This window comes from Cavia porcellus, unplaced genomic scaffold (genome assembly GCF_034190915.1).
Source record: "Cavia porcellus strain 051 isolate PalLab524CR breed Dunkin Hartley unplaced genomic scaffold, mCavPor4.1 scaffold_12, whole genome shotgun sequence".
In the NCBI taxonomy this organism is placed as follows: domain Eukaryota; kingdom Metazoa; phylum Chordata; class Mammalia; order Rodentia; family Caviidae; genus Cavia; species Cavia porcellus.
The window spans coordinates 49,161,997-49,185,153 of record NW_026947495.1 but is presented as its reverse complement, the minus strand read 5'-3'; the positions used below and the strand labels follow the sequence as shown (position 1 = coordinate 49,185,153).

The 23,157-nt window shown below is 38.3% G+C and overlaps 1 protein-coding gene and 1 non-coding gene across 6 annotated transcripts in view; both read left to right on the top strand.

The window, feature by feature from the left end:
• Rbms1 (RNA binding motif single stranded interacting protein 1) overlaps nt 1-21,831 on the top strand; it is a 204,273-nt gene extending 182,442 nt beyond the window's left edge. For 2 of the 5 annotated variants that reach the window (XM_013142474.2, XM_063259152.1), the window contains exons 7-15: nt 9,609-9,724; nt 10,608-10,657; nt 10,782-10,875; nt 13,322-13,369; nt 14,219-14,269; nt 15,477-15,587; nt 16,657-16,737; nt 18,088-18,172; nt 19,122-21,831. In XM_013142474.2, coding sequence (XP_012997928.1) covers nt 9,609-9,724; nt 10,608-10,657; nt 10,782-10,875; nt 13,322-13,369; nt 14,219-14,269; nt 15,477-15,587; nt 16,657-16,737; nt 18,088-18,165 — 629 coding nt within the window. In that variant the 3' untranslated portion in view covers nt 18,166-18,172; nt 19,122-21,831. The remainder of the gene's footprint in view (nt 1-9,608; nt 9,725-10,607; nt 10,658-10,781; nt 10,876-13,321; nt 13,370-14,218; nt 14,270-15,476; nt 15,588-16,656; nt 16,738-18,087; nt 18,173-19,121) is intronic. The other 3 variants (XM_013142475.2, XM_013142476.2, XM_003478675.4) reach the window with 3 other exon arrangements.
• On the top strand, nt 1,579-1,709 carry LOC111754237 (small nucleolar RNA SNORA3/SNORA45 family). Its single transcript, XR_002788938.1, has one exon. It is a non-coding gene; the product is annotated as a small nucleolar RNA SNORA3/SNORA45 family (small nucleolar RNA).
• Nucleotides 21,832-23,157: the final 1,326 nt, after the last annotated feature.

Genomic DNA, 23,157 nt, shown 5'->3' with positions numbered 1-23,157 from the left:
ACAAGTTTAGAGCATAAAATATGACCTGGAAAGATAATATTCCAAAGGAGCTCAACCTAGTAAGACAGCTTCCTTTCTGTTTTTTAGGTTGGTTTTATTTTCCCATTGGCAACACTTGAATTGAAAGAAAAGGAAAGAGAAAGGAATGTTTTTAGCCTCCATCCAAGTAAAGGCTAAGGAGCCTTTTGTAAACCTTGCCCTGGGAAGCTTCCCAAGTTCAGCACTGTGCAACTGGGTTTTCTCTGCTTCCCTTGAATCATCCTATGCATTCTCCAGACCCCACAGCGTGAGTCCTTGGAAAGGCTGCTTATCCACCTATGTGTGATGTCTCTACTTTCTTGGCCTGTTCTTGCAGATAGCAAGGAAAATTCGGGAAGAAAAAACATCCAGGACACATTTGTTTTGAAATTGTGTTATTCCGAGATAAGATCTCTCAGTTCCCAGAGTGAAGCAGATCTCCAGGTGTAGCGGATTGGGGTTGCACAGTTGCCTTTGTTCTCCAGAGGACTCCATGGCTATGTCCTTTGACCATTTTCTTTGAAGTAGGTTCACAGACTTGGTCACACCCATTCAAGGGGGAAAAAAAACAACCACCTTGATTTCCAAACCACATGTCAGTGATTGTAGGACCATCTGCAGCACTGGAGCAAGTAGTGAACAGCTCTTCCAAGTTGTGCCAAGTGACACATGGAGCATAAGAAGCAGACAAGTTCCATCTGCATTGTTAATGCTGGTCCAGGGGCTGCTGTTTGCAGTCAGGCTCTGCACTAAGTTCTGAGTCAGTACTTAATTTTGCGTCATTTCTGAATAATAATCTCTCCTGTACATCAGTCCTGGTTCTCATTAGGTTGAAAGTTCTTCCTGAATGGAGTTGCATTTCATTTTTAATTTCTTGCTGGGCACTTGAAGTTTGTGCATCATCCTGTAGCAGCAGAAGGTACCAAGTATTTTCTAAGAGAGTTTTTCATGTAGAGTGCGTCCCAGTCATCATGGCTATTTAGAGAGTCTTTTCGGTACCTTCTTGCATGTGAGTGCCTTTAGACTGAGTTCAGAATGTACAGTGCAGGACTTGGGAGAATGCTGTTGTAATGAATTCAGCTTTCCCCAAAACAAGTGCCTTGTATACTTGAGAACTCACAAAGGATATAAAATAATTCTCAGCTCTGCTAGACTTTGTTCTTTTTCTGTTCTCATAATATGAGAACTGTCTTTGAAGACTAGTCACTTTATTAGATACTGCTCTCCCCTTTCCTTGTTACCTAAATGGCTCCCATATCATGTCAGTTGTGTGGGGTACATTTGGTTACTATCAGTAGAACCAGATGAAAAATTAAAGTATTGTCAGGCAAGGGTAAATTGAAGTAGCCTCCACTTGAATGTTTAAATAATGTAGCCTCATTGCTAGGCAGACATAACATTTCATAAATAGTCAGAGGATGGTTTATTTAATGATGCATGTTGTTTAGCTGGCATAAGCAGAATTATCTGGAATAGCTCCTGTCAGAAAACTTGGATTCTTGCACAGTTGGCAGTTTGCCTGTGACACTGGAGCCAAGTACAGAAAAGAAACCTACTTTAGCCGAGACCAGAGTCACATCCTGACACAGCTCTTGTCCTGGTGTGCTAGAGTTCTCGGAGAGAATCCGCTGACCTTGATTCACTGGCGGGGGCAATGAGTGCCCCCGTTAGCGCCCAGGTCAGGAACATCCCCTAAGAGGAAAAAAAAGAAACATACTTTAGGCATAGCCCTAAAGATACTTTGTGAAAATAAACAGAGCTCAGACAAGACACACTTAAGGAAGTCTGGAGATGGCTAAGTGAAAGAGATCAGCTGTGCACCTGAAAAGCTGCTTCTCCTACATTGCCCACCTTCTCACTAACACATCTTGCAGTCCCTGGCAACAGCTGAGTTTCCCAGAGCCAGCAGTGCCGTACCCTGGCTCAAGGCATAGTGAATAATGTAGAACATGTTTGAAGCTCTACAAAAATCTAAGGTACCACATTATCATGTTTAATGCAGTGTGTTTTGTGAAATGCTTTTTTTTTTTTTATAATGGTGATTTCATGTGTGATGTTAACCAAATCTTAGAGGCTTTACAGCAGATGTTTTAAAAGTACATGATAGTTTTCTGGGGGGAAAAATTCATAATTCATTTCCTTCTGTGTCTTCCCATCTAGTTGCTCATTTTTTCCTGAAAATACTGGAGCATTGCTTCTTATTTTGATTTACTTTTGTTTCAAATGCAGACTAGTATAAAGTAAATGAGATTTGCTTGGAAAGTCCCTAACCAGGGTAAAGGAACCATAACTTCTTGGCGAAATAACCTAGGTGAATTCCATAGAGATTTTCAGTAGCTACCTAATACTTTCTTGATAAAAATTCCATGATGAGGAAATAGTGTGGTGGTAGTTTCCACACAGTACATGTTAGAAAAAAATGCTGGAAAGTTTTAGTTTTGTAGGAGTTTTGTGCCAGGCAGAAACACTGGTCATGATCATGATTCAGGGATGTGTCTAAAAATGCTCTTCTAGTAACTTCCTGGAAGAGAGGAAAGTCTCTTGGAAGACAGATGTGTGTAACATGTAAGTGAGAACTCTCTCGGAGCTGAGAACAACTTTTGTCAACCTGCGTATCCAGATATATGCCACCACCCTTGTGTCCCCTAGGACTAAAGTCAGTGAGAGTGTTCAGGACCAGGGAATGTGACTATCTATCTCTCTCAACCTCTCTGTGACATCACTGGAGCCCAAATACGTCCCTGAATGCTAAGGGCAGAGGTTTTTCCAAAGGTCTAGTCCTGGGAATGAGACTTGTTAGACTTTCAGTATTGTGTTGGTATCACTCTGCCACATAGTATAAAGCATCATCCATATCATAGAGTAACTCAGTAAACTGTTTGTTAGGGGGCTGCTTGCTTTGTGTCACTTTTGGTGTTCCTGTGGCTGTTGAGATTGGGTATGTACCCAACAGAACTTGAAAACCACTCTGACTCACATTCTATAGTTCTTCTGGGGATATAGCTCAGTAGCATAGCAGTTGTCTAGCAAGCAAAAGGTCCTGAGTTTGATGCTTAGTACCAAAAAAAAAAAAAAAAGTGTACCAGTACAATACATTCCATAGTTCTGTGTGTAGAGTGATATGATTAGGGCATTGTCTCACTCCAAGGGCAAGAGATTGCAACTTTAGGAAAAAGCCTGGAAATTTTTCAGAGGTTTTATTGCCCATTTGTTCCCTTAATATTTGTTCTAAACATTGTTACTTCATTTAAAAAATGGCAACTCTAGTTGGCTTTCCATATCCACAGGTTCAATATTCCACATCCACAGGTTCAATCCACTGATTTCACCAACTGTAGATCAAAGCTCTTCAGGAAAACAAATTGCATCTGTATTAAACACGTACAAACTTTTTTTCTTTTGTAAGTATTTCCTGGAGAATATAGTACAACAACGATTTACATGACATTTATATTTTCTTATATGTTGCAGGTATCTAGAGATGACTTAGATATCTGAGAGTTTCATAGAAATATTTAATTTCATCTAACGAACTTACATGTCCTGGAACCAATCCCTAGCAGATACCGAGGGACAACTGTGTCTAACGATCATACTCCTGATACCTTGTGATTGTATCTTTAAGACTGTCATCTGTTCAGGTCTCTCTCACCAGTATTGCAGCAGAACAAGGCCTAAGTGCTTATGTCAAGAGATGTACACTGCAGTCTTCTCTAATGAGGAATCATTGCCATGAGAGCAGAAGCGCTAGAACAATCCCCAGTGGTTCCTGGAGTAGGAGCTCTCTTGTGGTTCCAAACCTTGAACAGATTCTATACCACAGGGAAAGTCTTATTTTAAAATGTGACAAGGGACCACAACTAGAGATGTGGCAGTGTTTCATCTTCAGATGCTTTGAGTGCTGGGCCAGGCTTGAGATGGCATTGCCCTCAGGGAATTACTATCACCACTGATCATACTCAGCCCACAACGAGAGCCACAAATCAAAGTTTTACCAGGTTCTGCTAGTGCAGAGCAATAAATAACGAAGGAATCTTATTAAAGCACAAGGATCCCTGATGGAAGATGATGATGTGAATGTTGCTGTGAGAGTTTTGTAAAAGATACTAGCTATAACTTGAATATTTCTTCATTCTACGAGAAGCTAAGGTAGCAACCCTAGCCCAAGCCAGCACACTAAGTCCCATGCAGAGCAAGCTAGTCCCAAAAGACATTTGTAATTTCTGAGCCACAAGTCTACCTCCTGAGAATGTATCTTAATAATTCAAAAGTGAGAGGAAGAGCCATAATTCAAACCTTTGAGCTCTCCCTGTTGTCATAGAAATAATAACAATAGTCGTGAAACTGTTCTAAGTACATCATATGTTAATTTTGACAGTTCTTTGCAGTAGGTGCTGTTACCCCTGTCTCACACATGATGAAACTAGAGACACTGAGTTACTTGCACAGAGTCACAGGATGGTAAATATCAGACCCAGGTGGGCCTACTTGGAAGCTAGTTTCCTATCCACTTACAGTATAGCCACAATGTAACAGTTGGCACAAAAATAAGATACATACAGATGTTCATACAGCATGAGTTATAGTAATACACTGTGTGTGAGCCTTTTTCAAGTAAAAAGCAATGTGACCACTAAACACGTGATTCTCTAACAAGGAAAGGAAATGTCCACTATGTATATGGTGGGACCTATCAGGCTGGGAATTTAGCTCAGCTGCTCAGGTGCTTCCCTGGCAATTGTAAGGTCATGACTTCAATCACCGGTACCAAAAAGAAAAAAAGACCTGTCATTCCACCTGTGAAAAATAAATATATCTGTGTAGACTTAGAAAGTTAAAATATAATATTAAGATATTTATGTTCGAGTGATGGGAGGGTACTGAGTTTTTGTTGTTGTTGTTTAACCTGATTTAATATTATTTAATCATTCTTTTAGTGATATGTAACGCTTTTTGGGGTTGAAAATGAGATTTAAAAAAAAAAGAATTCTAGTAAAAGCAAAATCAAACCCAGCAGAAACAAAGCTAGCATATGAATAAATCTCAAGTGTTACTGTGTCTTCAAACTGAGTAGAAGCTAGAAACACTGTGTAAGGGAAGGAAAAGAAAGGAGAACAAATCCTCAAAAGCAGACCTAGAGGGAATAATGTTCACGTAGAAAGGTTGTACCTGTGCTAATGGTTGGTAGAGCCACAGAACTTCATTAGAAATAGAGGAAGCTAAAACAGGAAACTATGTTGTGCACATTAAAAGAAATGTATATGAGGTATGCTCAAGTGCAGTGAAAGTTTAAATTTTTCAGTTTTTTAGAGTAAAAGATACTTGCCATTAATCTCCCTCAAAATACTACTCCCCATTGCTTTGACCACACGTTAACCACTGTTCTTGCCACTTTCTGAAGCGGTTCTGGAAACTTTCTTTTGTGTGTATCTTTAGTTGAGCCGCGGTGGCTGTCTTGTCCCAAATCAATTCAAAATATTTCCTTGTCGTGGTCATTTTGACTTTGGTAAGGATCCAGAAGTTGCATGGTGCCACATACAGACATGGTAACATTTCCACAAGACTGCTTTTCCATTGAACGGCATTCAGCAGCAGCATTCACTGTATCTTTGGTCACACCTCATAAATACATGAAAGAGAGCTTCAGAACTTCTTCAAAAAGCAGCAAGAATGAAGGGATGCGTGTGTTCAGAGTAGCATGTGGTGAGGGGTATTTTGAGGGAAGTTCATGACGTGTGTTTTACAGTAGTCATTTCTTTATTTGAACATTCTCTGTATATTTGATTACACCTTACATTTACTGGATTCTTTGGTTGACATTTTTAAAAAGCAAAGCCCAGGTTGTTCCTGACGTATTGTTAGTCGAACCGTTTTTTTTTAAAGTAACTAACATTAACAGAAAGAAAACTAATTACAGCTGCTGAGTGGACCAGGTTTCCAAAATTGATAGAAAAGCTTCTGTCAAGGCACTTTATATTCCCTAGAATGTTGATTAAGATGAAACACTGCACAGCTAGAAAAATGGAAGTTTAGAAGGAACAGTCTCCAGCTGTTAGTGCTATCAGAATTTGATAGGAAGAGCATTGGGAAGACCTCATTTTTAGACATGCTGAGATTCTCCTTCTGGTCCATCCTAATTCAGCTATAGAGAGTTCCAAGTCCTTAGGGCTTCTTGGTTAAGTAAGCGAGGTGATTTGTGGGAGATCATGTTGTGTACATCGTGCCTACTTAAAGCAGGCACCGTAGAAGTGATTGTCAGTGTTAATGTCAAAGAGAAACATTTGAAGTCAAATGACTGCATAGTCTGTCCTGTGAATACGTATGTAAGTTTGTGTAACATCAGGAGCATTCTCGTCTGAATTGAAGTGCAAGCTCCCTGGAAGAACAGAGTCTAATTTATCCATCACTGTATCGCCAGCTCTCGTGTTCCTGGCACATAGCAGACACTCAACAAAAATTTCCACTTTTAAATAAACCAAAGGAGAATTTTCATAGAAAAACGGAATCCTATAGATTTTTATATAGCTTCATGTGGTATACTAGGGCACTTTTCATTTCATTTGCTGAGTTGATGAGGCTAGCTTCAAACTTCTCACCCTCCTGCCTCAGTTTCCAGAGTAGCTGGAATTACAGGTGTGTGCCACCAGGCCTGGCTACTTTTATTTCATTTGAAACAAGCCATTTAAGGACATTGAATGCATGTCATTTCACCAGTTACAGTTCTTTTAAATAAAAATCTTGCATGCCTAAAATAAGGGATGCCTGACAGTATACCTACTTTTAACTACTTGCCTTTTTTGCTTTTAGAAGGGAAATAAATCTTGATGACAGCATAAAATTATGTAGTAATTTTGAAGTCTTTTGTTTTTGAAAGATTCGACTATATCCTGTTTGGGGTCTGTGTGTGTGTGTTTAAATGATGTGTTTACAAACATGGCATCATTCACTTGATGTGGACCTTATCATTGTACATTCTTAACAGGCTTCATTGTCACTTGGGACTTCTCTCTCTGTCTCTCTCTGTCTCTCTCTGTCTTTCTGTCTCTGACAGGGCAGCATGTCGCATGTCACATATTGGAAGCACATCCCCAGATAGGGACCCTGGCCTTGTACTTCATTGTGTACCAGCTGCTTTCATTCACACCTGCCTGCCTTGGCAGCCCAGTGTGAACTTCCAGAATGAGTCCATTTTCCTCTGGAAGAGATTACTCTTAATGAATGAAAATTTTACATCACTTCCTGAGCCAAACAGACTCTTCAAATCAAAAAAAGTTTAAATTTTAGTTTGCAATCTAGTTTGCAGTTACCTCGTGGTGAAGTCCCACAAAGTGCCAGCTCTTCAGGATTTATTATACTCTCTCCTGCTGATGGCACTGAGTGAAGACAAAAGAGCTTATAACCTCAAATGTCACTGGAGAAGACTCTCAGTATTTCTAGATCAGCTAAAGTGAGATGTCGTCTCTGTCCATCTGAGATTGCTATTTGCCCTTAATTATCAAAGTGAGGCACCCCCAGCACCCCTCCCGGCATGCTCTCCTGCACACCTAGATCCTGACCCAGAGACTGATGGGAGTTTCCCCACTGGGATTTTAAGCACTATATTTGTTTGGTTGACTGCTTATCACATGTGATAAGTCCTTCCTCTCAGAAGGACTCATCCTTTTTCCTGTCCTACTTTTATTCTGTATTTCCTTCCATCCTTACTCTGCCTCTGTCCCTTAATGATTCAATTGTAGAATCAAAAATATCGGTGATTTGCTTTGTCACACCTTTTGTGATTGTTGGTGAAGGTGGAAATGTTCAAGAATCAACATAATAAGACAAATTATGTAATTCATTTACCTTCCAGAACTTGACTTCAGTCTGTCTCACATCATACCCAATTTGCCTTAAAGGGAAGTTCCTTATATAGGAAAGCCTCAGATAGAGGGTGTTGGAGTCAGAAGATACATAAAGGGATACTCCGTAGTGGAAGGGACAAAGCTTGTTGATATTCTCCTAGACATCTAACATTTTTACTATAAATATTCTGTACCTTGTACTTCATTTTATTACTGTAACAAAATGCCTGTGTCTGGATAATTTTATAAAGAAGTTTATTTAGCTCACATTTCTGAAAATTCACAGGCCTTGGCATAAACCTAGCTCCATATGCCAAGTAGCTCCTGAGAGAAAAGTTGCAAGAGGAAGCCAGAGAGCACTTTAAGGGTTGGGGTTGCTCTTAGGAGAGCCATCTTCACTTTTTCAAAGGCGTGCAACCTACTAGGCCACATTGCTTAACATGGCCACACTGAGGACCAAATTCCCAACATATGAACCATTGGAGAGCAAACCACAGCATATCTGTAATACAGCTGCCACTCAGAAATGTCCCACATTCAGACACATCCCTCAGGAGTGGTGCACAGAAGAGAAGAGTGCCATACAGCAGCCTAGACAGCTCACCCAGAGGGAATTAAGGTTCCATGTTCTGTTTTGTTTTGCTTTTTGGCAGAGAAGTGTTGAGAGACACTATTGCTTCCACCCTGTCATTAGTGGGTGGGTAATGGTGATATAAAATAAGAGATGAATTAGGATAATAAGAGGCAAAGAAGAAAGGAGTAAATTTTCCACAAGTAATATTTTTCTCTTCATGGTTATTTAACTTTGAAACAGAACTTGAAAGTAGTAATCATGGTTCTGCAGTAGACAAAGGACTGAATGTGGAAACCAGACAGGAAGGTGTGAGTGCCTTTATTACGTTAACTGCAGACATACAAAAAAATGTACAACTTCCAGGAATGCACCAATATTTCCACTGTAGAAAAGGAAAAGCCACAGGTGTTGATTGTGCTGAGTGTACCTTTTTATCTTCCTTAACTATATCCTTTAATGAGTGTCTGCATCTTTTGCTTTTTGTGTTTACTTCTGAAGTGTTTCTTTGGATCATTTTGTGCAGTGGGTAGATAATAAAATAACACCAGACACAGAAAAACCTTTAAATAGGATGAAAACGTATTTACAGCTCTCTCACCAATGAGTACCTCCAGTGCTGTGTCCCCAAGACAAACAAATGAGATCTGGTTACGTTCATATATTGATTTTGCCAGGGTATAGTGTCAAAGTGCCTGTCACCTAAGCACTAGGGATGCGTGGATGATGAGACAGACAAGGAAAGTCAGAAACCAAACAGCAGCCACACGCAGTGTTCTAAATGCTCTGCATAAAAATGTGGTATAAGCCATATAGAAGGATACTTGCTTTCTACACATTATTTTAGTGACTGTCTTGGGGTGGAATTGTAGAGGACCCAGAAGAAAAAGCACATAAAGCACTGAAGTGAATCAAAAGATTCCTTTGCTTCCTCAGCAAAATGGCTCTTTAAAAGATTCTTTAAATGTCATGACACTTTGGTTTGGAAATAATAACTAGTATATTATTCTTTTTACCAGTGGCTAATTATATAAGGATCTGAGAAAACTTTGATTGTAAAGTGTCCTATCAGTTTCCTTATAACACTAACAACTGCTTCTGTTAAAAAAATTCCATTACATTTTGTCTTCTGTGCACACATAATTGCAATTTTATATTATTTTTCCCTGTTTACTCAGCTCCCACAGAACCATTATTGTGCAAGTTTGCCGATGGAGGACAGAAGAAAAGACAGAATCCAAACAAATACATCCCTAATGGAAGACCATGGCATAGAGAAGGAGAGGTGAGACTTGTAAGTCCTTTCTTGAAACTTCAGTGTGGGTGTACTCTCAAAAGGTCCCATGAAGAGTTACACAAAAAGTGTTCTGATTCGGCTTCCACACTTCTGAAACAGATGCAGAGATTAAAAACTCGTATCGGTACATTACAGTTCAAGTGGTATCAGATGGGAACCCTTCACAATGTGGATGGCACTAAAGAGTGATGATGATTCTCCATGGACAGATCTGGACACAGCCCTGTTCACCAGCTAGGCAGTGACTAAGAGTAGGATTCTAAAAGTATCCATCAAGATGCATGGATGTTTGCATTATATTTGATTGCCACAGTCTAAATATAACCTTTTTAAAAAGTTTACATGTGTAATATTCAGAAAGTATTCTATATAGCCTTGTATAACTATCATTGAGTGTTTTTAGGTTTTAGTGATTTTTATGTATTTTTAAATCTCATTCTTTAGAATGTTTTTTTACCTTCAGTTTGTCATGAAATATTGGTCCTCTGCTTCTCTATTTTCAATAAATTGCTTCATTAGAAATAATATTCAAATGCAAGTTATGTCTGGAGAAAATGATCTAGAATCTAGAAATGTTCTCTCCAGTGTACCTGCGAGCTTACATGTAGCCACCTGAGCAATTAAAAAGTAACTGTTTCCCTGGAGTATTGAATTTTCTAACTTTAAATAGCTGCATGTGCCTAATGATGACCATGTGGAACAGAGAGGGTCTTAGAGCTTAATTCTCTTACTGCGTTTATAACTTATCCTTGGCCAACAGAAACTCTCATTGTATCAAATGGTACTCTCATTGTCTTCTGCTGCAGTAACTCTTACCAAGTGACATTTTTGAATCGCACCTTTCTAGATGGACATTTATGTTTGCTTCTCTTTCCTGTAGGCTGGTATGACACTCACTTATGACCCAACTACGGCTGCTATACAGAACGGGTATGTCATTAAAATAAATGGATAATGACCTGAGGGAAAATGAAGGTGGAAAATATCAGACATTTGTTCCATGAATTATTCTATTTAAAGGATTACTTAATAAAGGCTTTTGTGTTTGTTCTAGATTTTACCCTTCACCATACAGTATTGCTACAAACCGAATGATCACTCAAACTTCTCTTACACCCTATATTGCATCTCCTGTATCTGCCTACCAGGTTTGTACCCTTAGGATTCATCCACAGTGTAACAGTTTATGCACTGTGAGTTTCTGCTGCATTTTCATGTGTCTTAAAACTCTGAACATTTAAAGAAAACTTAAGTCAAATTTTATGCAGCTTGTGTACCCAATTTAGAATCTACTTTTTAATCTGGCAGAGTAATTTGCTTTTATGCATAGAAAAATGTAAAGCCAGGGAAATGGTTGTCTGTTGTTAGTCCTTGGAATCACAGCATCTCAGAATTGAGGTGAACCCACGTATTGCCTCCACCATGGGCCCTGCTTTTGGACACCATGTGTCTCCAAAATTGAAAGTTCAGACAATTGCAGTTAAACATAAAATACAGAGTAGGTGTCTATCCTTACTTTTCATGTTCATTAACAGGAACTGATAAAGAACCAGTAAACATGCAAGTACACAAAGGTATTTCTCTACTAGGGATCATTAAATGAGCAATCAAGAGGAGATCAACCGCCCTTCCAAAAAAGAATAAGGCAATACCTCCCTGTTTCTGATTATTTTGTGAGGCGGCTTTGCCTTAAAACAGATTCCCAGCTGAGAAAGTCTCACAAAACACCATGTCCTAACACTGAACTCACTGTACTGCAAAGTGAGCTCCTGCTGCCCTTGCAGATGCATCTCTCCTCCTCTGCATCTCCCCTCTACCAGAGTCCCTGCCTGGCTCCACCTGGAACATGAGGATGGAGTTGGTTCCTACCTCCAGGAGACCAGTTCTCTTCTGTTGACTGTTGGGATCCTGTGTCACTAAACTTTGCTGTATTCTTGTTTGTAAAACAAATTGGATGTTGTAGTCCTAATTTCTAGAGTTATGGGACTACAGTATCTAATTTAAAATATGTGCTATTTAACTTCTGTAAGCCTCGGTTTCCTCATCTTTAAAATGGGGATAATAATAGTTCCTATCCATAAGTTTAAGAGACAATGACTACATGAGACTGAGTACCTAAAGAGCTCTGAATAGATCCCACCATATCATTAGGACTTTATAAATATAAGCTATGGTTATTATCATCTTTAATAGCTGGCTGATAGGGTATATTAATTGTACCTTTAAAATGATAGACTAGTCAACATAAGCTGGTTCTATCTAAAGTAAAAATAAAAAAATAAAATACCATTGAATAACAAATGATTAGATGCACTGAAACTGCAGTTTTAAAGTAGTGTTTACCACCTCCCTGAACTGCAGGTTCTTCTAAACCTGGAGGTTCTTCCCCTGAATTGCCACACATTTCTATTTCTTTATTCTTTCTGGCTTGTTATGTTGTTCCTGATATTTAATCTTCTGGGCACAGTCTTCACTCGTTTAATGCTGCTTTAATTGTTCAAGACTTACCCTTCTTCCTTTTCCATGTGTCTGTAAGACTCATTGAGATCTGCTGCACTGCATTTGCCCTAATAAACAATGCCTATATCTGATAGTAAAAGGAAATCTTTAACTGTCTGAACTTTGATATCTGTCATTCATAGATCACTAACAGTAGGGACAATTATAAGCTTCCTCTTAGGAAAATGAAAAATGTGCATATTAATATCGATCTATATTGCCATAGCTATTAGAGCTACTAAAGCATCTCTCTAAAACTTCTTTCTTAATATAAAAAGGAATATGCATTTTAGAATCACTTTATAGAACAGAATATTAGTAGGCCAGCATTGGTAATCAGTTTGATATGGCTAGTTAGAAACAACTAGTCATATCATTTTGAAGGCCTGGTTTCCTCGACTGGGCTTTCTATATTGTTCTAAGGCACATGTGGAATTTTAGTCCATTTGCCTGACACTCCATGCCATACTCTCAGATAAATTCTTAACCCCATACATTCAGGAACCAGTTAGGATCAGTGGATGAGCTGTAAGTAAGTGACTTGTGATCCTCTAGTTGTTTGTAAAGTTGTGTGGTGTGTGTACATGCACAAGGGCAATTAGTTGAGAATCAGGGAAGTCTTATCTTTCATCGGGTCTTCTAAAGAGATTTATGACCTAAAAGAGGTTAAGAACAAATGGTAGAGACTTTACTGATCATAAGTTATTATTCCCATTTTATAACTAGGAAACATAGAGGAATAGAAATTGACAGCTGATTTGCTGCTTAAGAAAGAAAATTGGATTAGATGTCATAACCGCCTAACGCCATTAACATTAATAAGCAATTAAGACCACTGGGACCATAAATAAAATGGGGCATGTGGCCAAATTGGGGAGCCATAAGGAACTACTTGCCTTTCCATAATTTATCATGGAAGGGCCCGACACTCTTTGTGGAATGGACCTTTCTCCACTAAACCACCATATGCTCATGCAGTTGGATTTGAGAAATTGGCATCTGCAAGAAACCACCAATATCCCAGTGGGGCAAGGCTGCAGTCCAGATAGCTGAAACGTTAAGGAGGCAGAAGCACTTAACTTTGGTCTGCCTTAGGTGGCAAAGGAAACCAGAGAAAACAAGTATCGGGGCTCTGCTATCAAGGTAAATCACAATGCATTCTTCCCCCATGATTCTCCTCATACTGTGTCTGTGGCGTCTCTAAAGTTAACACGAGGGGACAGGCTGCAGAAGGGTTGTATTGCTAAGAATTGGAAACTGAAACTTATTTTTAAATTACATAGACTCTGGAAAGCCCTGGGCATCAAGAAATGGACTGATGGACTCTTCTCTTAAGTGGCTGACTACACATGCTCTCCTGCCAAAATCTCACCTTTCGTTTCTCAGTTCAGAGAGTCCTCTGTATAGATGCCCTTTTAATTGTAGATGGCAAGATCTAGTTACTGCAGTTTAATTTCCTGTGTCTGAATTTCCAATTTTATTTTCCACACTAACTAGAAATGGTTGATCACCATGTAAGATTTCTGAAACCTAACGCCCTGGGTATCAAAATAGGTTGAATATGGTTTTCTTATTAAATAATCCCATACCATATAAAGGTTAGTTTCTAATAAGATAAGCTTTAATTAATCTTTTATCTATTTTCTAAAAGCACCCAGTTCATACCTTGATTTAACCCTCTTCACTAATTTATTTGAGTTATTTAAGTTTCTTGAGAGTGAAATTTGTTCACCTTTTTCTTTTTAGTGCCTGATACTTAGTAAATACTGCTTATATGGGCAAATGGAAATTGGTTCCAAAATAATCATTTCATCCCATTCAGAGTGACCAGTTTGACAAGAATTCTAACTGCCTTAATCTTTGTAATCATTGATAGTATTGTTTCTTTATTTTCCTTCTGTAGATTTTTAACACAATTAAAAAGAATTCTAGAAAACTAGGTAATTATTACAATGAAAATCAATGTTTCTTTCAAAATCCTCCTTTTTCCAGGTGCAAAGTCCTTCCTGGATGCAACCTCAACCATATATCCTACAGCACCCTGTAAGTTTTTTATCTTAGTGGCCTTGTGTTCTACAAGTAAGCTGTCCGTGCTTCAAACTGTTTCTCAAAAGTGATGCATGGAATACAAAAAAACACCCATGCACATTTGCCTTAAATTAAATTAATAGTAGACATTGTTAAATTTTCAGTAAGAATTTAAAATGTATTCTCTGTGAGAGAGAGTACTGTATTCTTACTTATGCCAGCTCAATGGGAGATCCTTCAAAATAAGAAATTTTCATCATGTGTTTGCTAAATGATACGATTTCTTCAGTAATTTGCATAATTGTTGCCCTAATGAATGAACTATATTACATTTTTCAAAATGAGTTCTATTTCATATTATTATATGGAATATTAAGTGTTTTTTTAAAGATATACAAAATCAAGTTTATTGAAGTAAAACAAAGATTTAAAAAATACAAAAATAAGGGGAGGGAGCAAAATCATAATTAAGACTAAGAATGGTCACAGTGGCCTGCACACTTGGCGTAAGAAAGCAGCAGATTTGAAGCAAAGCTTTCTAGGAATCACTGAAAAATGAGAATCCTGATCAACAGGACAGTTCACAGCATTTCTAAGATAAAAACGAATCAGCTATTTAGGAAAAGAATTCAACTATTGGTCTTAACATGTGACAGGAATTTGTCTCTTAAAGTACCTCTTAAAGTGGACACTGTAACATTAGAAGATAGGTGTGAAGCAGCAATCCAGGAATAACAGGTTTGGAACAAGAAGTACTGAGATGACCTTTGACAAGCAAATGAACAGGCTTAGGTGACAACACAGAAGAGCTCTCTGCTGATGGATGGCTGGATGGATGCATGGATGGACGGATGGATGGATGTGTATTGTGTGATATATAACTCGTATATTTGTCCATATAGTTTGTGTTTCTGTTACAGCGCCTTCTGCTGGGCTAGCCTGCTTTTCAGTTATGTAAAGGGAAAGGACAAGCTTCATACAGGGATTTCTGTGAAGAATTTGCCAATATACCATTTCCCCTAACCCTCGTAGAAATTCTCAGGAAAAGCAATCTAGATTTTAGGAAAAATCTAGGGTTTTTGTTTATGATACCATTTGCAAGTTTGAGGGAGGTTATTTTTGCTTCATATTCCTTGGCAAAGAGACTTCCTTTGCAAAAGGTAATTTTACATTCTTAACTCTCCCTGGGTTTATCTCACGCTGCTCTTTCCTGGTCTCCCAGGGTGCCGTGCTAACTCCCTCGATGGAGCACACCATGTCACTACAGCCCGCGTCCATGATCAGCCCTCTGGCCCAGCAGATGAGTCATCTTTCACTAGGCAGCACTGGAACAGTAGGTGGCAACTTAGTGTCATGTGTCTCTACAATAACTTAATGCAGCCAGTGTCATCCTGCTCAGATCACAGGCACTTGGAAGACAAAGATGGGTCTGAAATTCTCTCATCCCCACCCCACCTTGCCTTCCACAGAGTAGTACTCAGTGATTTCTTGATTAATTGAAGAACTACAAGTATTCTCTGGGTTTCTCTGTTTTGTCAAAATGCAGCACCCACTCATGGGCTCATCTTGCTTTTATAACCATTGTCCTAGGCTCTGGTCTCATGGAGCAAAAGATGAAGGTGATAAATGGTGGTAAAGGAAAAAATGGTTTCCTAGTTTTTTTGTAGAATTTAGGAACACTTAATCATGATTCTCATGACTCACCTCACCAGAGTCCAGAGGACTCATTAGAGTAGTGAGGTTGAGCTGGTATGAGATCAGCTTCCAGATGGGTATCTATGGAGTTTAAATTATAAGAGATAACTCACGGAATTTGGCTCAGCTTATGTCTACAGTGGCTTAAAAGATCAAAAGATGGTATGGTTTCCTTTCTTACACTTTCTTAGCAAAGACTAAGCCACAGCCACACCACTCAGCCCCAAGACTAAGAATTCGTTAGTCTCTGGAGATGGTGACTGTTGGCATCAGGAAACCTGTGCCCCTTAGGCCTCATCCCCAGTGACCTGTTAAAGGTCTGTAGGTCATCCACACTTTGGTTTCCATCTGAAGAAACAATTTATCTACCAGTTTGGGAAGCTGCTAGAAAATTACATTTTCTAAAAATAACTTTAGAGATACTAAATTATTGAGAATGAAAAACTTTAATGCTTTTACCTGTTGTTCTTCTTTGTTAGGAAATCCAACGAACACAATTTTTTTTGTTTGACAAATTCAAAAAGTAGAAAACATAGACTTTACTGCCATGTGACGTGTTTATATGCACTAATGAAACTTTTGAGGTTACCCCATTTAAACCTCTGTTCTGAGATTTCCCAATACTTTATGTCCACCTCAGTAGTCCCCAGGTACTCTGATTTTTCATGCTTTACCCCAATCCATCCTGATCTCCTTCTCCCTTTCAGTACATGCCTGCTACATCAGCTATGCAAGGCGCCTACTTGCCGCAGTACGCGCACATGCAGACGACGGCCGTTCCCGTTGAGGTTGGTACAGACCGTCCAGTGGCCATCCTGGCAGTGGATAACTTCTAAAATGAGTGAACAAAGTAGAATTCAAAGGAAAATGTATCAAAAATTAAGCATTTGCATAAAGAATTGACATTAATAAGGATATATGTGTAGAATGTTTTCAGCTATAAAATAAGAGTTCCCTCTGCACACAGTAGGATGACAACATCCAGGCCACATTCCAGGACACTCAGAAGTGTTTTCCAACCTTGTCTTGCACTTCCTACCCCTTATACACTTTAACTTGTTGCCTCTAAATGATATTAGAGAAACATTAAGATAAAATCAAAGTTTGATATCATAATGCCAAAGATTCTATCAAGAATCACCATGATTAAAAATCACTCAGAAGTCATATACCTAATGAAAAGCTGATATTTCAAAACTATAACACAGATAAGGAAAGCATACCTGTTTTATAGAGGCTACTACTGTGACTAAATAATTCTGAGTTCTTAAAATGGAAGATATTGGTATGGAAAAATTTGACATCTGAATTTTTATTGCACAGGAAGCATAGCATTTTCCTACAAAGTACCCTTCAGATTCCATGAGGCAGATCCCAAAGGTTGCATTTCCAAGAAAGGCCAGAGAACTGACTTGTTCTAATTATTTGCTTTTGATTTTGCATTTATAGATTACCACAGTTACTAGAGCTCACATATTTCTTACCTGCAATTCTGAAACTTTTTCAAAAACATTGAAAATAAAAATTCTTTTTGTAATACTTTAGTTAAAAAAAAAAAAAAAAAAAAAAAAAAGACCTATGGCAATACCCGACTTGAGCTATGTATAAGAACACAAGGATCTTTATCCCACTTTCTGGGTTTATTCACACCCTTCGGTCTAGAACTGTTGGAATGTTTGAATTTGAGGTACAGCCCTAGACCCCACTGGTGGTACTTATACACAGCTCATGCATACTACATCTTAGATTCTAAAGCCTGAAGATACTGAATCCTCAATTAGTTAAAAATTTTAGGGACCTGGAGATTTAGCTCAGCAGCATAAACACCTACTTGGCAAGTGCAAGGTTGTGAGTTTGATCCCTCATACCGCAAAAAAAAAATTCATTTGATATATTGTGACTTCATTAAAAAAAAAAACTGAACAACTCAAACATTTGGATGGGGGAGGTTTTTTGAGTCCATCTGACATTACAACCAGTGAGGGGAAATCACTAAACTTGGGAGCTCTGACAGGTATGACATCAAGAAATTTAAACAATGCTTATTATTAAGTCTGTGCTCTTGAACTCATTCAAATCTAAAAATCAGAGTTAAGATTTCACTGTTAATGTGTTTTATCTGTTCTACTTTGTTGTAGGAGGCAAGTGGTCAGCAGCAAGTGGCTGTAGAGACGTCTAATGACCATTCTCCATATACCTTCCAACCCAATAAGTAACTGTGAGGTATGAAGGGAAGACCTCCGTAACAGTGGGCTCAAATCCTGTATGTACAGCTGTAGTTCTTTTATCAAATTGATGCTTAGGGTAACTAAAATTTGATTGTTGCTTTTATCATGACCGTGTCACCTAATTGTACTGAAATGCTACAATCAATGATTTTGTGAATTTGCAGATTCACTAGTCATCCAAAAAGAAAAACATATTTTACATCAAAGTCATATCTTTGCTGGGCATAGTGGTGCTCACCTGTAATCATCCCAGCAATTGCAAAGCTGAGGCAGGATTGTTGCAAGTTCAAGACCAGCCTAGGCTACACAGTGAGCTCAAGGCCAGCCCGAACTACATAACAAGACCCTATCTGAAAAAAACAAAAAAAAAGCCAAACCATTATTTACTTACCTCCAAAACATAAAACCCATAACATAAAAGAACACCAGGTACTAAAATTCTCCTGTAATACAAGTGTACTGTTTTATATTATTCCAGTACTCAAACTATAAGATTAACAATACTTTGACTATGGAGTAATGTCAGTAGTACCCTTAGGTCAAAAGATTATACTCCCAGTTCTCACTTGAACCACAAATCTGAAAATTTTTCACTTTACTGTGCATATTGCAGTGTAATTGCTATGTGGAACCTGATTTCAGAATTGCCCTAGAGACCGTATGTGTTTTCCCTAATGTATCCTTTCATCTTTGGAGACACATGTGAATTCAGCTCCTGTTCCCTGAGAGAAGCAAGTATTTCCCACATCCCAGATTTGAAAGGCAGAGTCAAAGCATTGGAAGTGACCATCAGGCCTAGAATTTGTATCTCCCAGTCTGCCTCCAGTGATGAGCACTGCCTTTTTCAAACACATAGCTCTTTTAAACAAGAGGGAGATTCTAAGGCTCTGTGGTATGTTATACTGAATCTACAAAAGCGTGTCCCTTTTATCTTTCTCTTCCAGATGTACAGAAGGGTGTTCTTACATGAAGAAGGGTGTGAAAGCTGAACAATCATGGATTTTTTCTGATCAATTGTGCTTTAGGAAATTATTGACAGTTTTGCACAGGTTCTTGAAAACGTTATTTATAATGAAATCAACTAAAACTATTTTTGCTATAAGTTCTATAAGGTGCATAAAACCCTTAAATTCATCTAGTAGCTGTTCCCCTGAACAGGTTTATTTTAGTAAAAAACAAAAACAAAAGCAAAAAAAAAAAAACAAAAACAAAAGATTTTTATCAAATATTATGATGCAAAAAAAAAAAAAAAAAGAAAAAAGAAAAAAAAAGAAAAAGAAAAAAGAAGACTTCAATTTTCTGGGTATGCACAAAGACCATTGAAGACTTATCCAAGTGCATGACCGGATTTTTGTGGTTATGTTCATTTTGTGTTTAATTTGTGTTTTTTTCCAGCTGTACGAAATGGGCTTTTTGACGTTTAAATCATCCGACTTCACCCATGGTGTTCTGTGCTTGCCGTGCGAGTGTTGCTGTAATTCAGTGTTGCCGTCGATGTCTTTTCTTAGCTTTCTGTTTTTCTTTCACTGTAGTGTGAAGTGTCTTATCCTTTTCTATGAATTCCAATTTGCCTTAACTCTTTTGATGCTGTAGCTGTTTCAGTAAAAGTTAGTTCAAACTAATGATGTAGAATGCTTTGACCAATGAGCTGGTCTATTATGCCTTGTAAAACAGCAGCATAGGGCTTTTAAAAGGTAGTCAATAAAAGTTGCTGAAATTTTGGCTTTTTTAAATATGTAGTAGGTGTTTTTAATGATTTTTCACATAATGTGTAAGGTAGTGAAATGCAAGAAGGGAAAAATGTTTTGTGTGAAACACATTTTCTGACTGGGGAACTTTTAATAGGGTAAATTGTTTGTAAGACTGTGCGCCAACAGTTTCCTCTGATAGTTTGACTGATTTAGGATATCTGCTGTATGATGCAATGTAAAGTCTTTTTTGCCTTTTTTCAGGAAAAAAAACCTAACTTGATGTTCTAGATTTAGTGTAGGTAGCGTGGGGGCTGGGGGTGGGGGGTGGGGGAGGGGAGTCACCGAATGTTTTGTCCTTCCTTTATACTAATGATAGTGCTTTAGGATGAGAATCATGCCTGCGACCTGGCAAACAGAAAAATGTTGCTATTGCAACCAAATGGCAAAAGCTAAAAGTAAGGATTTCTCTTCAAACCTAAGCTGAGATAAGACTAGAAATAAAATGATTGGCTACTAGCTGGCTCTCGCGCTTTCTCCTCCCACCCTGTCCCTCTGTCCCTCTCTCTCCCTCCTCTCCTCTCTCCTTCTCTCTCCCTCCCCCTACTAGGTAAATTTGAAAAATAAAAATGACTTGGCACTTTTAAAGGTAACTTCACCAAAGACCGAAGAGCCAGTAACCAGTAGCTCCAACTTGTCTCAGCATCACATCTTCTGTGCTCTTTATTTTTGCCGGACCAGTTTGCGGTTAGGAGAATGTGCCTTTTTTGTACCTTTGCATTTAGGTTTTATAATTTTAATTGATGTATGGACACACAAACAAACAAAAAAGCATGAAGGAAGATTTGAATCCAAGCAGTGCCACACTTTACATCATCACTACAAGTGTTCAAGTGTAAAGAAAATCAATTTTGAAACTATGAAATTCCTGATTCATAAATACACAGTTATTTCTACTTTAGTACATATGAGATAATTCACTGTTAAAGCTCTTTTATTAAGGTAATTGCATATGTTTTAAAAGCAATGGTAAATTAAGTTGTCTTCCAAAACTGTGTACTTGTCTGGTCAGCTGTGTATGATCAGTTATCTACCTCAGAGTCTATTTTCTTTTGTGCTGGGACAGGTTGCTGGCCCTCCCTGTTTCCACAGACCAAAATCCTCCTAGCTCAGGAGCTAGGGCTAAGCAGTTTTTTCTTTCGAGTATTTTTTAGTTCTTAAATTTTATTGCTTGTATTTGATTATAGATGTCAGTGACATTTCATAGTTTCAAAAGTCCTTGCTGCTCTGAGAAGTGTAGAATCTAGTGAAAATTACATAGTCATAAGAGAAATGTGTTGTTTTGTTTTTGTTTCCTTTTTTTAAAGTTGTGGTATTATTGGTTCTATGCTCCCTGAAATATTACTGCTTTGTGAAGGTCCAGACTGAACGCAGCACCCTCTGTGTACCTAGTACGTTTATAAACCTGGGTATCTCACTACTTGATATTTTTGCATTAGTTAAGACAGAAATTTGATAGCTCAGTTGAGGGGAGGGGAAATCTGCTGCTAGAAATGTCTGAACTAAGTGCCATACTCGTCTGGGTAAGATTCGGGAAACATAACCTCTGTACATAAAAAAAAAAAAAAAGAAAAAGAAAATCAGTTAAACATCACATAGTAGACAGCCATTAAATTATAAAAAAATTAATTTATGAAGAAAGACCTTTTGTACAGATTGAAAAAAAGATTTTCATAGAGATATCTATATGATCAAGAGAGTTAATTTTTTATTTTTGTTTTACTAGTGCCACAAACTTGCCAGTGGTAACTTATTTGTCCGGTTCAAGATAACTCTGTAGTTTTCTTTCCTAGGACTTGTTGTTAAACGCCAAAAGACACTTTTGAACTGTACATTTGATCAGATTGTTAGCTTTTTCTGTTTTATTTCTTTTGAGAACCTTTGAATAAAAAACTCTGAAACTTTACTTTTCCTGTTGTTTTTTAAGTAGTTATATATATATCACTTTCATTTGATTTCTGATCTTTAACTCAATAGATTGGTTTGCAAGTGGGTTGAAAATTATGTCAAAGTCACTATGTTCTTGAAATAACGTTTTCTTGGAAAGAATTGGAAAAACTTTTCCATGCTCTTCTTCATGGTTATTTAAGTCTGTCTAGTTGCCAGAGATATCATCAACACACCACATCTTCTATCTTGCCAAAAGTCCAGCCAAAAACACTCAACTGTTTTTGTTTTCACTTTTTGGTGCTAGGAGTCAAACTTTGTGCTTCTTGAATGCTCAGCAAGTGCTGTACCATTGAGCTATACTCTTTGCCCTGTTGTTTTGCTCTTAAAGACCAAAGAATCATACCCCTTTCCTTCTTTGGTTGTCGCTACCCTTCTGAGTTTCATTGCTTTGGAGGATGGAATGAAAGAGTCTCCCACCTGCACTGAGCAAGAAAATGAGTAAGGACATCAGAATGATCTTATCAGAGCCTTTGTGACCAAGGCCTTTTTTTAAGGTGACCTTGTTTGGTTGTTTATGGGAGGCTCCCACTCCCACACAGCGTTTGTGTGGAGGAGGAAGCTCTTCTTTCTCCCACTCTCATGCTTTATAGGAGCCACTTATTACAGAGCATTGAATTCCTACCCAAAGTAGATTATGTATGCTAATATAGTTATACAGCATTTGTTTCCTGCTATCCCAGGACTCTGTCATGGTGGTAAAAGGACTGACAAAAAGATCCCTCCCCTCCACGTCTGCGTGCCTCCCCGCAGTGTGGTGGTGTGACTGAATGTGGTTTAGGAAGGAGAATTAGACAAGGGTTAGAGGATTTCACTTGCTAGAGCAAAGAGAGGCCTGGCCCTTGAAGCCCTTTGTAAAAGGGCAATCATGTACCCCTGATATTAAACAGTGCTTTAGGGAGCAGATGTCAGGGCACAAGAAACAGGGCCATTTTGAGACAGAGCAGCTAAGAATGTAAGCTTGGCCTCGTTTTGTGTGCCACACATGTAAGTGCTCTTTCATGTGAAAAACAACCACAAGTGGGAAGGGAAAAATCACTATTTAGGCTGTGGGGCACCTAGGGTTTTGTTAACTTTCTTTGTTCTGGTATCTTAAAGTTCAGTGTCAGAAATCTCAGGTGCATCTGTCTGGCTACATTAAGCACCTGTACCCTGGTAACAGACAGGAGCACAAAATCTTCCTGCACTGAAGTTCCTTATATAAAATGGCATTGTGTTTGCATGTAACCTGCCTACACCCCCTGTATGCTCTGATTCATCTCTAGATCATCAATACAGTGTAAAC